At 38.8% G+C, this 13,273-nt stretch overlaps 1 protein-coding gene across 5 annotated transcripts in view; it reads left to right on the plus strand.

Moving 5' to 3' along the window:
• TPH1 (tryptophan hydroxylase 1) overlaps window positions 1-13,273 on the plus strand; it is a 37,171-nt gene that overhangs the window by 9,759 nt on the left and 14,139 nt on the right. For 4 of the 5 annotated variants that reach the window (XM_060399339.1, XM_060399337.1, XM_060399338.1 and 1 more), the window contains 2 exons: window positions 1,162-1,345; window positions 11,176-11,276. In XM_060399339.1, coding sequence (XP_060255322.1) covers window positions 1,162-1,345; window positions 11,176-11,276 — 285 coding nt within the window. Of the gene's footprint in view, window positions 1-1,161; window positions 1,346-11,175; window positions 11,277-12,032; window positions 12,099-13,273 lie in introns of all 5 variants that reach the window. The other variant, XM_060399336.1, reaches the window with a different exon arrangement.

Here is a 13,273-nt window from a genome sequence, read left to right on the forward strand (position 1 = left end):
CTTCTACTTTCTCTAGCTCATGATGCTTTTTCCCTTTGTGGAACATCTTCTGCCCCTGAAGCCAAACTATTTGTATTTTCTGAAGTCTTTCAGGCTCGCTAGGTGGTGCTAGTGGTAAAGAATCCACTTGCCGATGCAGGAGACACAAGAAATGAAGGTTTGATCCCTGGGCGGGGAAGATCCTCTGGAGTAGGAAATGACAACCCACTCCAGTATTCTTGCCTGGAAAATTCCATGGACAGAGGAGGATCCTGGCGGGCTATAGTCCACAGAGCCACAAAAAGTTGGACACGACTGAGCGTGTGCGTGCGTGCATGCCTGCGTGCACACACACACACACACACACTTAGTCTTTCATGTATTAGCCAACTAGATTGTCAGCTCCTTGTATGTCTTGTCTTTCTTCATATGCTTCACCGCCCTTACCTGGCTATACAGGTGTTCATAAAATTAAGTTAGATTCGACATGTTAATATTGGAGAGCATCTACTCTTTCTCACTTTTTAGAGGTTGGATGATTGGTTCTTATGTTTCATGATTATGCCACCAGGGTTTTCCCTCACTACCCAAATTGGTAACAGAAGATACCCTCCCCTAGCAGGTTTACACATATGGCACCCATAGCTCAGGCTGGCATGGGAAGACATCAGACGAAGCAATCTGATTCAGCTTGTTACTTGAGTTTGTAGCCTAGGAGATTGGAGGTATTCAACATTTTGTGTTCAAGCTGTTCATCTAGTTTTAGTAAATGGATTTTTTCAAAGGAAACTTTTCTTTCTGAAGGACTAGACACTAAGATAACTTTTTCAAAAAGCTAGCCTTTATTTGTGAGAATTTTCAAAGAGTTCTTTTCATCTAGGAGACTAGGTCTTTTGATTTGAATGCCAATCAGTTGTGGAAATCTGGGGGACTCCCTAGTGGGTGTTCATTTCATTTATTGGTTTCTGGAGGGTGTGATGAATTTTTCAAACTTAAAAAAAAAGTACCTAACATTTAGGAGGAATTGTTTTGCTGCTGGCAGGACTGGAAATGGACTTTCCCCCCCGCTGGCTACCGTGACAAATGATGAGATTGATTTTCAGCAGTAATGAAAGCAGTTCGCTCAGAGACTATAACCATTTGTGGCAGCCATGGATACTCTTCACCTTCTTCTTTCCACAGGAGAAGCATGTGAACCTGTTACACATCGAGTCCCGAAAATCAAAGAGAAGAAGCTCAGAATTTGAGATTTTTGTTGACTGTGATATCAGTAGAGAACAACTGAATGATATTTTTCATCTATTGAAGTCTCATTCTAATATTCTCTCTGTGAATCTACCAGATAATTTTACTGTGAAGGAAGACGGTAAGTTGAAAGGTGAAAATGCTACTCAGATGATAAAGTGCATAATATATGTGTCTGATCTTATGTTTATCTTAAAGGCATGAAAGTAAAAATCAAACACTGTCTCTTCAAATTGCTTGCAATCTGATAATAAAGAAATACAAAATGTAACTGCTCAAGGTGCTAAAGAAAAATTATAAAGCAACACTTTATCAAAGGTGAGAGAAGAGAAAAGGAAACCTTGAGTATAATAAAGAATTCAGAATAGTTAGAAATCCATTTAGTTATCTCAATTTTTAAATTGTCAGGCATTTCTTGGTTTCACAAATCTCAAATTCACAATCTCTGAGCACTTAATAACTCTTACAGGGCAGATTCTTAGCAGATATTAAATGGATATTTAAATCTGCTGAAACTGTTGACAATTACTGACAACTATGATATGAAATACTTTATATGTGAAATACAACATTCTTCCTTGCCCTCACTTCCACCAAAACCAAATGGAAAAGCAGTAAAGCCCTCTAAGTTTTTGGATGCTCAGATAGCAAGGATATAGTCTAAAATCTCTATTGTGAAAAAATCCTTGTAGTTTACCTAGGGCAAAACACAAGCAAATAAATCAGTCATTATTGTATATGGTCCTCAATTTTAAATAATCCCTTCAGATTATGTTACAAGATTGGGGATGTAATAAGTGCTGATTGTCATCTGTTATGTGTTTGTATGCTTATGTGTGCTAAGTCACTTCAGTCATGTCCAGCTATTTGTGACCCCATGGACTATAGCCCGCCAGGCTCCTCTGTTCATGGGATTCTCCAGGCAAGAATACTGGAGTGGGTTGCCATTCTCTTCTCCAGGGGATCTTCCTGACCCAGGGATCGAACCTGTGTCCCCTGCATTGGCAGGCAGATTCTTTACTTGGGAAGCCCTGGACTTTGGTTACCTCGTCTATAAAATGATGAGTTTTATAGTGGCTAAATTGTTCAGTTGATATTTAGGGAACAGCAGCTTGTGTCAGATATTTCTACTAAGAAATGGGGATATAAAAAAATAATCATACCCTAGAGTCATTCCAGTTCTTTTCTGTAAGACAGCCATATACGGTTTCATTACAGTAAAACATAGTAAAAGCTTTTTTTTTTTTTTTTTTTTCCTCATGGAAAACTTTTATTTTTTGGGGGAAAAAGTATACACGTACAACTAAATGGATAATTACTTTAGCTTTTTTTTTTTTTAGTTTTTTATTTTTTAAATTTTAAAATCTTTAATTCTTACATGCGTTCCCAAACATGAACCCCCCTCCCACCTCCCTCCCCACAACATCTCTCTGGGTCATCCCCCTGCACCAGCCCCAAGCATGCTGCACCCTGCGTCAGACATAGACTGGCTATTCAATTCTTACATGATAGTATACATGTTAGAATGCCATTCTCCCAAATCATCCCACCCTCTCCCTCTCCCTCTGAGTCCAAAAGTCCATTATACACATCTGTGTCTTTTTTCCTATCTTGCATACAGGGTCGTCATTGCCATCTTCCTAAATTCCATATATATGTGTTAGTATACTGTATTGGTGTTTTTCTTTCTGGCTTACTTCACTCTGTATAATTGGCTCCAGTTTCATCCATCTCATCAGAACTGATTCAAATGAATTCTTTTTAACGGCTGAGTAATACTCCATTGTGTATATGTACCACAGCTTTCTTATCCATTCATCTGCTGATGGACATCTAGGTTGTTTCCATGTCCTGGCTATTATAAACAGTGCTGCGATGAACATTGGGGTACATGTGTCTCTTTCAATTCTGGCTTCCTCAGTGTGTATGCCCAGAAGTGGGATTGCTGGGTCATAAGGTAGTTCTATTTGCAATTTTTTAAGGAATCTCCACACTGTTCTCCATAGTGGCTGTACTAGTTTGCATTCCCACCAACAGTGTAGGAGGGTTCCCTTTTCTCCACACCCTCTCCAGCATTGATTGCTTGCAGCCATTCTGACTGGTGTGAAGTGGTACCTCATTGTGGTTTTGATTTGCATTTCTCTAATAATGAGTGATGTTGAGCATCTTTTCATGTGTTTGTTAGCCATCCGTATGTCTTCTTTGGAGAAATGTCTATTTAGTTCTTTGGCCCATTTTTTGATTGGGTCATTTATTTTTCTGAAATTGAGCTGCATAAGTTGCTTGTATATTTTTGAGATTAGTTGTTTGTCAGTTGCTTCATTTGCTATTATTTTCTCCCATTCAGAAGGCTGTCTTTTCACCTTGCTTATATTTTCCTTTGTTGTGCAGAAGCTTTTAATTTTAATTAGATCCCATTTGTTTATTTTTGCTTTTATTTCCAGAATTCTGGGAGGTGGATCATAGAGGATCCTGCTGTGATTTATGTCTGAGAGTGTTTTGCCTATGTTCTCCTCTAGGAGTTTTATAGTTTCTGATCTTACATTTAGATCTTTAATCCATTTTGAGTTTATTTTTGTGTGCGGTGTTAGAAAGTGATCTAGTTTCATTCTTTTACAAGTGGTTGACCAGTTTTCCCAGCACCACTTGTTAAAGAGATTGTCTTTTTCTCCATTGTATATTCTTGCCTCCTTTGTCAAAGATAAGGTGTCCATATGTGTGTGGATTTATCTCTGGGCTTTCTATTTTGTTCCATTGATCTATATGTCTGTCTTTGTGCTAGTACCATACTGTCTTGATGACTGTGGCTTTGTAGTAGAGCCTGAAGTCAGGCAAGTTGATTCCTCCAGTTCCATTCTTCTTTCTCAAGATTGCTTTGGGTATTCGAGGTTTTTTGTATTTCCATACAAATCTTGAAATTATTTGTTCTAGTTCTGTGAAAAGTGTGGCTGGTAGCTTGATAGGGATTGCATTGAATTTGTAAATTGCTTTGGGTAGTATACTCATTTTCACTGTATTGATTCTTTGCATCCATGAACATGGTATATTTCTCCATCTATTAGTGTCCTCTTTGTTTTGTTTCATCAGTGTTTTATAGTTTTCTATATATAGGTCTTTAGTTTCTTTAGGTAGATATATTCCTGAGTATTTTATTCTTTTCATTGCAATGGTGAATGGAATTGTTTCCTTAATTTCTTTTTCTACTTTCTCATTATTTGTGTATAGGAATGCAAGGGATTTCTGTGTATTGATTTTATATCCTGCAGCTTTACTATATTCATTGATGAGCTCTAGTAATTTTCTGGTGGAGTCTTTAGGGTTTTCCATGTAGAGGATCATGTCATCTGCAAACAGAGTTTTACTTCTTTTCCAATTTGGATTCCTTTGATTTCTTTTTCTGCTCTGATTGCTGTGGCCAAAACTTCCAGAACTATGTTGAATAGTAGCGGTGAAAGTGGACACCCTTGTCTTGTTCCTGACTTTAGGGGAAATGCTTTCAATTTTTCACCATTGAGGATAATGTTTGCTGTGGGTTTGTCATATATAGCTTTTATTATGTTGAGGTATGTTCCTTCTATTCCTGCTTTCTGGAGAGTTTTTATCATAAATGGATGTTGAATTTTGTCAAAGGCCTTCTCTGCATCTATTGAGATAATCATATGGTTTTTATTTTTCAATTTGTTAATGTGGTGAATTACATTGATTGATTTGTGGATATTGAAGAATCCTTGCATCCCTGGGATAAAGCCCACTTGGTCATGGTGTATGATCTTTTTAATGTGTTGTTGGATTCTGATTGCTAGAATTTTGTTGAGGATTTTTGCATCTATGTTCATCAGTGATATTGGCCTGTAGTTTTCTTTTTTGTGACATCTTTGTCAGGTTTTGGTATTAGGGTGATGGTGGCCTCATAGAATGAGTTTGGAAGTTTACCTTCCTCTGCAATTTCTGGAAGAGTTTGAGTAGGATAGGTGTTAGCTCTTCTCGAAATTTTTGGTAGAATTCAGCTGTGAAGCCGTCTGGACCTGGGCTTTTGTTTGCTGGAAGATTTCTGATTACAGTTTCAATTTCCGTGCTTGTGATGGGTCTGTTAAGATTTTCTATTTCTTCCTGGTTCAGTTTTGGAAAATTGTACTTTTCTAAGAATTTGTCCATTTCTTCCACGTTGTCCATTTTATTGGCATACAACTGCTGATAGTAGTCTCTTATGATCCTTTGTATTTCTGTGTTGTCTGTTGTGATCTCTCCATTTTCATTTCTAATTTTATTGATTTGATTTTTCTCTCTTTGCTTCTTGATGAGTCTGGCTAATGGTTTGTCAATTTTATTTATCCTTTCAAAGAACCAGCTTTTGGCTTTGTTGATTTTTGCTATGGTCTCTTTTGTTTCTTTTGCATTTATTTCTGCCCTAATTTTTAAGATTTCTTTCCTTCTACTTACTCTGGGGTTCTCCAATTCTTCCTTTTCTAGTTGCTTTAGTTGTAGAGTTAGGTTATTTATTTGACTTTTTTCTTGTTTCTTGAGGTATGCCTGTATTGCTATGAACTTTCCTCTTAGCACTGCTTTTATAGTGTCCCACAGGTTTTGGGTTGTTGTGTTTTCATTTTCATTAGTTTCTATGCATATTTTGATTTCTTTTTTGATTTCTTCTGTGATTTGTTGGTTATTCAGAAGTGTGTTGTTCAACCTCCATATGTTGGAATTTTTATTAGTTTTTCTCCTGTAATTGAGATCTAATCTTAATGCATTATGGTCAGAAAAGATGCTTGGAATGATTTCGATTTTTTTTAATTTATCAAGTTTAGATTTATGGCCCAGGATGTGATCTATCCTGGAGAAGGTTCCATGAGCACTTGAAAAAAGGTGAAATTCATTGTTTTGGGGTGAAATGTCCTATAGATATCAATTAGGTCTAACTGATCTAATGTATCATTTAAAGTTTGCATTTCTTTGTTAATTTTCTGTTTAGTTGATCTGTCCATAGGTGTGAGTGGGGTATTAAAGTCTCCCACTATTATTGTGTTATTGTTGATTTCCCCTTTCATACTTGTTAGCATTTGTCTTACATATTGCGGTGCTCCTATATTGGGTGCATATATATTTATAATTGTTATATCTTCTTCTTGGATTGTTCCTTTGATCATTACGTAGTGGCCTTCTTTGTCTCTTTTCACAGCCTTTGTTTTAAAGTCTATTTTATCGGATATGAGTATTGCCACTCCTGCTTTCTTTTGGTCTCTGTTTGCGTGGTATATCTTTTCCAGCCCTTCACTTTCAGTCTGTATGTGTCCCCTGTTTTGAGGTGGGTCTCTTGTAAGCAGCATATAGAGGGGTCTTGTTTTTTGTATCCATTCGGCCAGCCTTTGCCTTTTGGTTGGGGCGTTCAACCCATTTATGTTTAAGGTAATTATTGATAAGTATGATCCCGTTACCATTTACTTTATTGTTTTGGGTTCGGGTTTATACACCCTTTCGTGTTTCCTGTCTAGAGAATATCCTTTAGAGTTTGTTGGAGAGCTGGTTTGGTGGTGCTGAATTCTCTCAGCTTTTGCTTGTCTGTAAAGCTTTTGATTTCTCCTTCGTATTTGAATGAGATCCTTGCTGGGTACAGTAATCTGGGCTGTAGGTTATTGTCTTTCGTCACTTTAAGTATGTCTTGCCATTCCCTCCTGGCCTGAAGAGTTCCTATTGAAAGATCAGCTGTTATCCTTATGGGAATCCCCTTGTGTGTTATTTGTTGTTTTTCCCTTGCTGCTTTTAATATTTGTTCTTTGTGTTTGATCTTTGTTAATTTGATTAATATGTGTCTTGGGGTGTTTTGCCTTGGGTTTATCCTATTTGGAACTCTCTGTGTTTCTTGGACTTGGGTGATTATTTCCTTCCCCATTTTAGGGAAGTTTTCAACTATTATCTCCTCAAGGATTTTCTCATGATCTTTCTTTCTGTCTTCTTCTTCTGGGACTCCTATAATTCGAATGTTGGAGTGTTTCATATTGTCCTGGAGGTCTCTGAGATTGTCCTCATTTCTTTTAATTCGTTTTTCTTGTTTCCTCTCTGATTCATTTATTTCTACCATTCTATCTTCTATTTCACTAATCCTATCTTCTGCCTCCGTTATTCTACTATTTGTTGCCTCCAGAGTGTTTCTGATTTCATTTATTGCGTTATTCATTATATTTTGACTCTTTTTATTTCTTCTAGGTCCTTGTTAAACCTTTCTTGCATCTTCTCAATCCTTGTCTCTAGCCTATTTATCTGTGATTCCATTTTGATTTCAAGATTTTGGATCATTTTCACTATCAATATTCGGAATTCCTTCTCCGGTAGATTCCCTACTTCATCCTCTTTTGTTTGGTTTGGGGGGCAACTCTCCTGTTCCTTTACCTGCTGAGTATTCCTCTGTCTCTTCATCTTGGTTATATTGCTGCGTTTGGGGTGGCCTTTTTATATTCTGGTAATTTGTGGAGTTCTCTTTATTATGGAGCTTCCTCACTTTGGGTGGGGTTCTATCAGTGGCTTGTCAAGGTTTCCTGGTTAGGGAGGCTTGTGTTGGAGTTTTGGTGGGTGGAGCTGGGTTTCTTCTCTCTGGAGTGCAGTGGAGTGACCCGTAATGGGTTATGAGACATCAAAGGTTTTGGGATAGTTTTGAGCTGCCTGTATATTGAAGCTCAGGGGAATGTTCCTGTGTTGCTGGAGAATTTGCGTGGTATGTCTTGTTTTGGAACTTGTTGGCCCTTGGGTGGAGCTTGGTTTCGGTGTAGGTATGAAGGCATTTGATGAGCTCCTATTGCTTAATGTTCCCTGAATTCAAGAGTTCTCTAATGTTTTCAGGCTTTGGATTTAAGCCTCCTGCTTCTGGTTTTCAGTTTTATTTTTACAGTAGCCTCTAGACTTCTCCATCTATACAGCACTGATGATAAAACATCTAGGTTAAAGATGAAAAGTTTCTCCACATTGAGGGACACTCAGAGAAGTTCACTGAGTTACAAGGAGAAGAGAAGATGGAGGGGGTAGTTAGAGGTAACTGGAATGAGATGCGGTGAGATCAAAAGAGGAGAGAGCAAGCTAGCCAGTAGTCACTTCCTTATGTGCGCTCTATAGTCTGGACCGCTCAGAGGTATTTACAGAGTTATACGGGGAAGAGGAGAGAGAGGAAGTAGATAGAGGTGACCAGGAGGATAAGAGAGAAGAATGAGTAGGAGAGAGACAAATCCTGCCAGTAACCAGTTCCTTAGGTGTTCTCCACCGTCTGGAACACACAGAGATTCACAGAGTTGGATAGAGAAGAGATGGGGGAGAAGAGACAGAGGCCACCTGGTGGAGAAAAAGGAGAGTCCAGAGGAGGAGAGAGTGGTCAAGCCAGTAATCTCGCTCTCAGGTAAACTTGGGTAGTGAAGTTTGGGTTTTTAAATGTACAAAATTGACAACAAAAACCTAAGAGCAAAGATTAAAAAATCTGTTTTTGAAGACAATGGTCTGCTTTTCTGGTTGCCTGATGTCCTCTGCCAGCCTACAGAAGTTGTTTTGTGGAGTTTGCTCGGCGTTGAAATGTTCTTTTGAGGAATTTGTGAGGGAGAAAGTGGTCTTCCCGTCCTATTCCTCCGCCATCTTTCCCTAATCTCTCTAGCTTTTTTATTATATCTGATTTCAGGACATCTGGTAGTCCAGACAGTATGGTATTTGTGTCAACCTGTTAGTTTCATGGATAACACTAGGAGTCAGAAGTATGTTTATTCTTCTTCTGGATGCTTAGCCAGGCCTTAGTTTTCTGATTTCTGCCCTCCAAACACACTGTCGTAGCCACACGTTCCAGGAAACAAACTCACTCAGGACAACGCAGAGAGTGGAGTGCAGTTTGTTACACTGGTGGGCCCACGGCAGAGTCTCCTCTTAGCCAAGGACCCCAACCAGTTTTTGTGAAAACTTATATACTCTAAGTTACTTGCCCAAGCCCACCTCCCCAGATTCTAGTAAAAGCTTTTGAAGAATTAGAATCATAGTCCCGGGAACCTAGAAGATAGAGAATTAGTGCCACCTACAGGGTCAGGGAAGGCTCATTTGATTTGGGTCTTGAAGGAGAAGGATATCCTCAGGAAAATTGAATGATGAGGTGGAGCAGGACTGGGAGTGGAATAGTTATTCCAGGGAGAAGAGCTTTAGGAAGGCTTGTATGTATGAGGGATGGCAAGAAGATCAAAGTGGCAAAGACATATGTGATATCTAGGATACTTTTAATCAACAAAAATAAACATTCAGTGAAAGTGAAAGTTTCTTGTGTTCAACTCTTTGCAACCCTATGGACTGTATAGTCATGAATTCTCCAGGTCAGAATACTGAAGTGGATAGCCTTTTCCTTCTCCAGGGGATCTTCCCAACCCAGGTATCAAACCCAGGTGTCCTGCATTAAAGGCAGATTCTTTACCAGCTAAGTCACACATTCAGAGTTTTTAATAATTTAAAAGTATTTAAATTTAAAGACATTCAGAGTTTTAAACATTTAAATTTAAAAACATTCAGAGTTTTTAATAAATTTGCACCTTGATCTGTAAAGTTCATCCTTATCTACTTTTTAAAGATAGCTAAAGTTGTAGCTATGCCAAAGCCTTTGACTGTGTGGATCACAATAAACTGTGGAAAATTCTGAAAGAGATGGGAATACAGACCACCTGACCTGCCTCTTGAGAAACGTATATGCAGGTCAGGAAGCAACAGTTAGAACTGGACATGGAACAACAGACTGGTTCCAAATAGGAAAAGTAGTACGTCAAGGCTGTATATTGTCACCCTGCTTATTTAACTTATACGCAGAGTACATCATGAGAAACACTGGGCTGGAGGAAGCGCAAGCTAGAATCAAGATTGCCAGGAGAAATATCAAAAACCTTAGATATGCAGATGACACCACCCTTATGGCAGAAAGTGAAGAGGAACTAAAAAATCTCTAGATGAAAGTGAAAGAGGAGAGTGAAAAAGTTGGCTTAAAGCTCAGCATTCAGAAAACGAAGATCATGGCATCTGGTCCCATCACTTCATGGGAAATAGATGGGGAAACAGTGGAAACAGTGTCAGACTTAATTTTTCTTGGCTCCAAAATCACTGCAGATGGTGATTACAGCCATGAAATTAAAAGATGCTTACTCCTTGGAAGGAAAGTTATGACTAACCTAGACAGCCTATTAAAAAGCAGAGACATTACTTTGCCAACAAAGGTCCGTCTAGTCAAGGCTATGGTTTTTCCAGTGGTCATGTATGGATATGAGAGTTGGACTGTGAAGAAGGCTAAGTGCTGAAGAATTGATGCTTTTGAACTGTGGTGTTGGAGAAGACTCTTGAGAGTCCCTTGAACTGCAAGGAGATCCAACCAGTCCATTCTAAAGGAGATCAGTCCTGGGTGTTCTTTGGAAGGACTGATGCTAAAGCTGAAACTCCAGTACTTTGGCCACCTCATGCGAAGAGTTGACTCACTGGGAAAGACCCTGAGGCTGGGAGGGATTGGGGGCAGGAGGAGAACAGGAGGACCAAGGATGAGATGGCTGGATGGCATCACGGACTCAATGGACTTGAGTCTGAGTAAACTCTAGGAGTTGGTGATGGACAGGGAGGCCTGGCGTGCTTCAATTCATGGGGTTGCAAAGATTCAGACACAACTGAGCGACTGAATTTAACTGAAAGTTGTAGCTTAAACTGTTTTGAACTTTTGGTCTGTGACTAAAATACATCATTTCTCCAAGACTTAGGAAGTTAAGGCTCAAAACATTTTTAAATTCAAAAATTTTGAATAAGATGTACTTAATAGAACTAGAGCAACTTACTTGTTTACATTTTGCCTCAAAGTGCAAGCCAAAATAAAAAATCTCATCCAAATGGATTTGTGACTTCCTTAATTTCTTCTTTCTTATTGCCTAATTTAAGAGGATCTCTTCAACTGGTAGTGGTTTTTGTATTTTGCAGGTATGGAAACTGTTCCTTGGTTTCCAAAGAAGATTTCTGACCTGGACCATTGTTCCAACAGAGTTCTGATGTATGGATCCGAACTGGATGCTGACCATCCTGTAAATATTTTAAATATAAAATATTAAAATATAATATTTTCATGAAAATAATTTAAAACGAACTAAAATGTTAAGGGTATTATTTTTCTTTTTTAGAGAAAGTGCTTATTCTAGACTAAATAAGGATCTTGAATAATCTGAGTTTCAGGAAGTGTTATTAGACCTTCATGTTGGTGGACTTGATACAAAGTGACTGAAGAGCATCCAATTTCATTGGCTCCAAAACATCTGTCCCGTGTCTGGAATTCTTAAAATTGAGAGCTCTTCCAAGAATTATGCTACAGTTAAGACTGTGTCTGCAGTTTCTATTAAAATGTGATACAGTACAGGTATGAGTTGGAGCATTACTAAGTCTGGAGCATTAGGACTTCTTATGGACATCTAGGATCCTAGGACGGGAGGAGAAGAGCAAGTCCACATTAGAGTTGTACAGGCCAGGGGTTTAATCTAGCTTCTGTCACTCATTAGCTGTATAAATGTGACCATGTACTGCTGTAGACAGCTCCCAGCTGATCAGTGAATTTATAATAATATCTTATCAAGTAAGTATTGGAATGAATGAATTCCTATAACTGCCCTTGGGGAGCTTACAGTCTAGCAGCAAAAGTAAATCAGGTATATATAAACACACATACAAGATTTAAATATGAAAAGTGTGCTAAGTGGCATGCAAAGGCTGTTTTGAGATGTACACAAGGGAGGAAACACTTCTAGCTGAAGAGATCAGAGAAAGGTAACCTGTTAACTTTGCCTTAGAGAATTTGGGCAGTAAAGAGATGGAGAGAAAGGACAATTCATTGCAAAACGAGCAAAGATTCAAAGGTAAGAAAATCTGGGGCATGTTTATGGAAAGGGGAAAAGGATGTAAATCAGTTTTACTGACCTACTACCAAGGCCTGCTGATTTTCACCTCCTAACTACTTCTTAAATTTGCTCCTTGTTTATTCTTACCATATCCCTTAACTGGTTTCCCTGCCTTCATCCTTGCAACCTCCATTCTGTTCTCCTTATAGTCACAAGAATGATCTAAAGCCTGAGTGTCACAATTACCCCTCTTGTGCGTTAAGTACAGATCTAAGAGAATTGAAAATAAAAGTCCATGTGAAAACTTGTAAATGGTTGTTCATGAAAGCATTATTCATAGTAGCAAAAAGGTAGAAACAACCCAAATATCCATCATGATGGATGGATAACTTCAGCATGGTATGTCCCCAAAATGAAATACTAATGGCCGTGAGGCTTCCCTGGTGGCTCAGATGGTAAAGCCTGCAACCAGGTTTGATCCCTGGGTTGGGAAGATCCTCTGGAGAAGGAAATGGCAACCCACTCAACTACCCTTGCCTGAAAAATCCCATGGATAGAGGAGCCTGGTATGCTACAGTCCACGGGGTCACAAACTGAGCGACTTCACTTTCCTTTTAATGGCCATAGAAAAGCGTGAAACACTCAACATGCTACAGCATGGGTGAAGAACTTTGAAATCTCTGTCATAGTGAAAGAAAAGCCATTCACAGAAGGCCATATATTGTGTGGTTTCTTTTATATACAATGTCCAGAACAGGCACATTCCTAGCAATTGGAAGTAGATTAGTGGCTTTCAGGGCTGGGGATGAGGGAAAACGGGAATAGTCTGCAAATGAGTAGGGTGTTTCTTTTGGGGTGATAAAGTGTTCTGGAATCATGGTGGAGGTGGTTCACAATATCCTAGAAGCCACTAAATTATACACTTTAAAATGTCAATTTTAAGGTATGTGATTTTACATCTTGATAAAGTTGTTATTTAAAAAAAAATCCTAATGGCTTCCAATTACCCCAAGACTAAAATCCAGGCTCTCAAACAGACCTTTGTTAGCAGGCCTGTAACTAGTCTTCACCACGCTCCAGCTCGCTCTCCAGACTTCCTCAATGTCGGATCGTGTCTATTTTCCCAGGCACAACATGCTATTATTTCTGTGTTGTCCTTGGTGCTGTGCTTCCTGTCCTACACCTAGCTCTCT

This window comes from Ovis aries, chromosome 15 (assembly GCF_016772045.2).
Source record: "Ovis aries strain OAR_USU_Benz2616 breed Rambouillet chromosome 15, ARS-UI_Ramb_v3.0, whole genome shotgun sequence".
Lineage (NCBI taxonomy): Eukaryota > Metazoa > Chordata > Mammalia > Artiodactyla > Bovidae > Ovis > Ovis aries.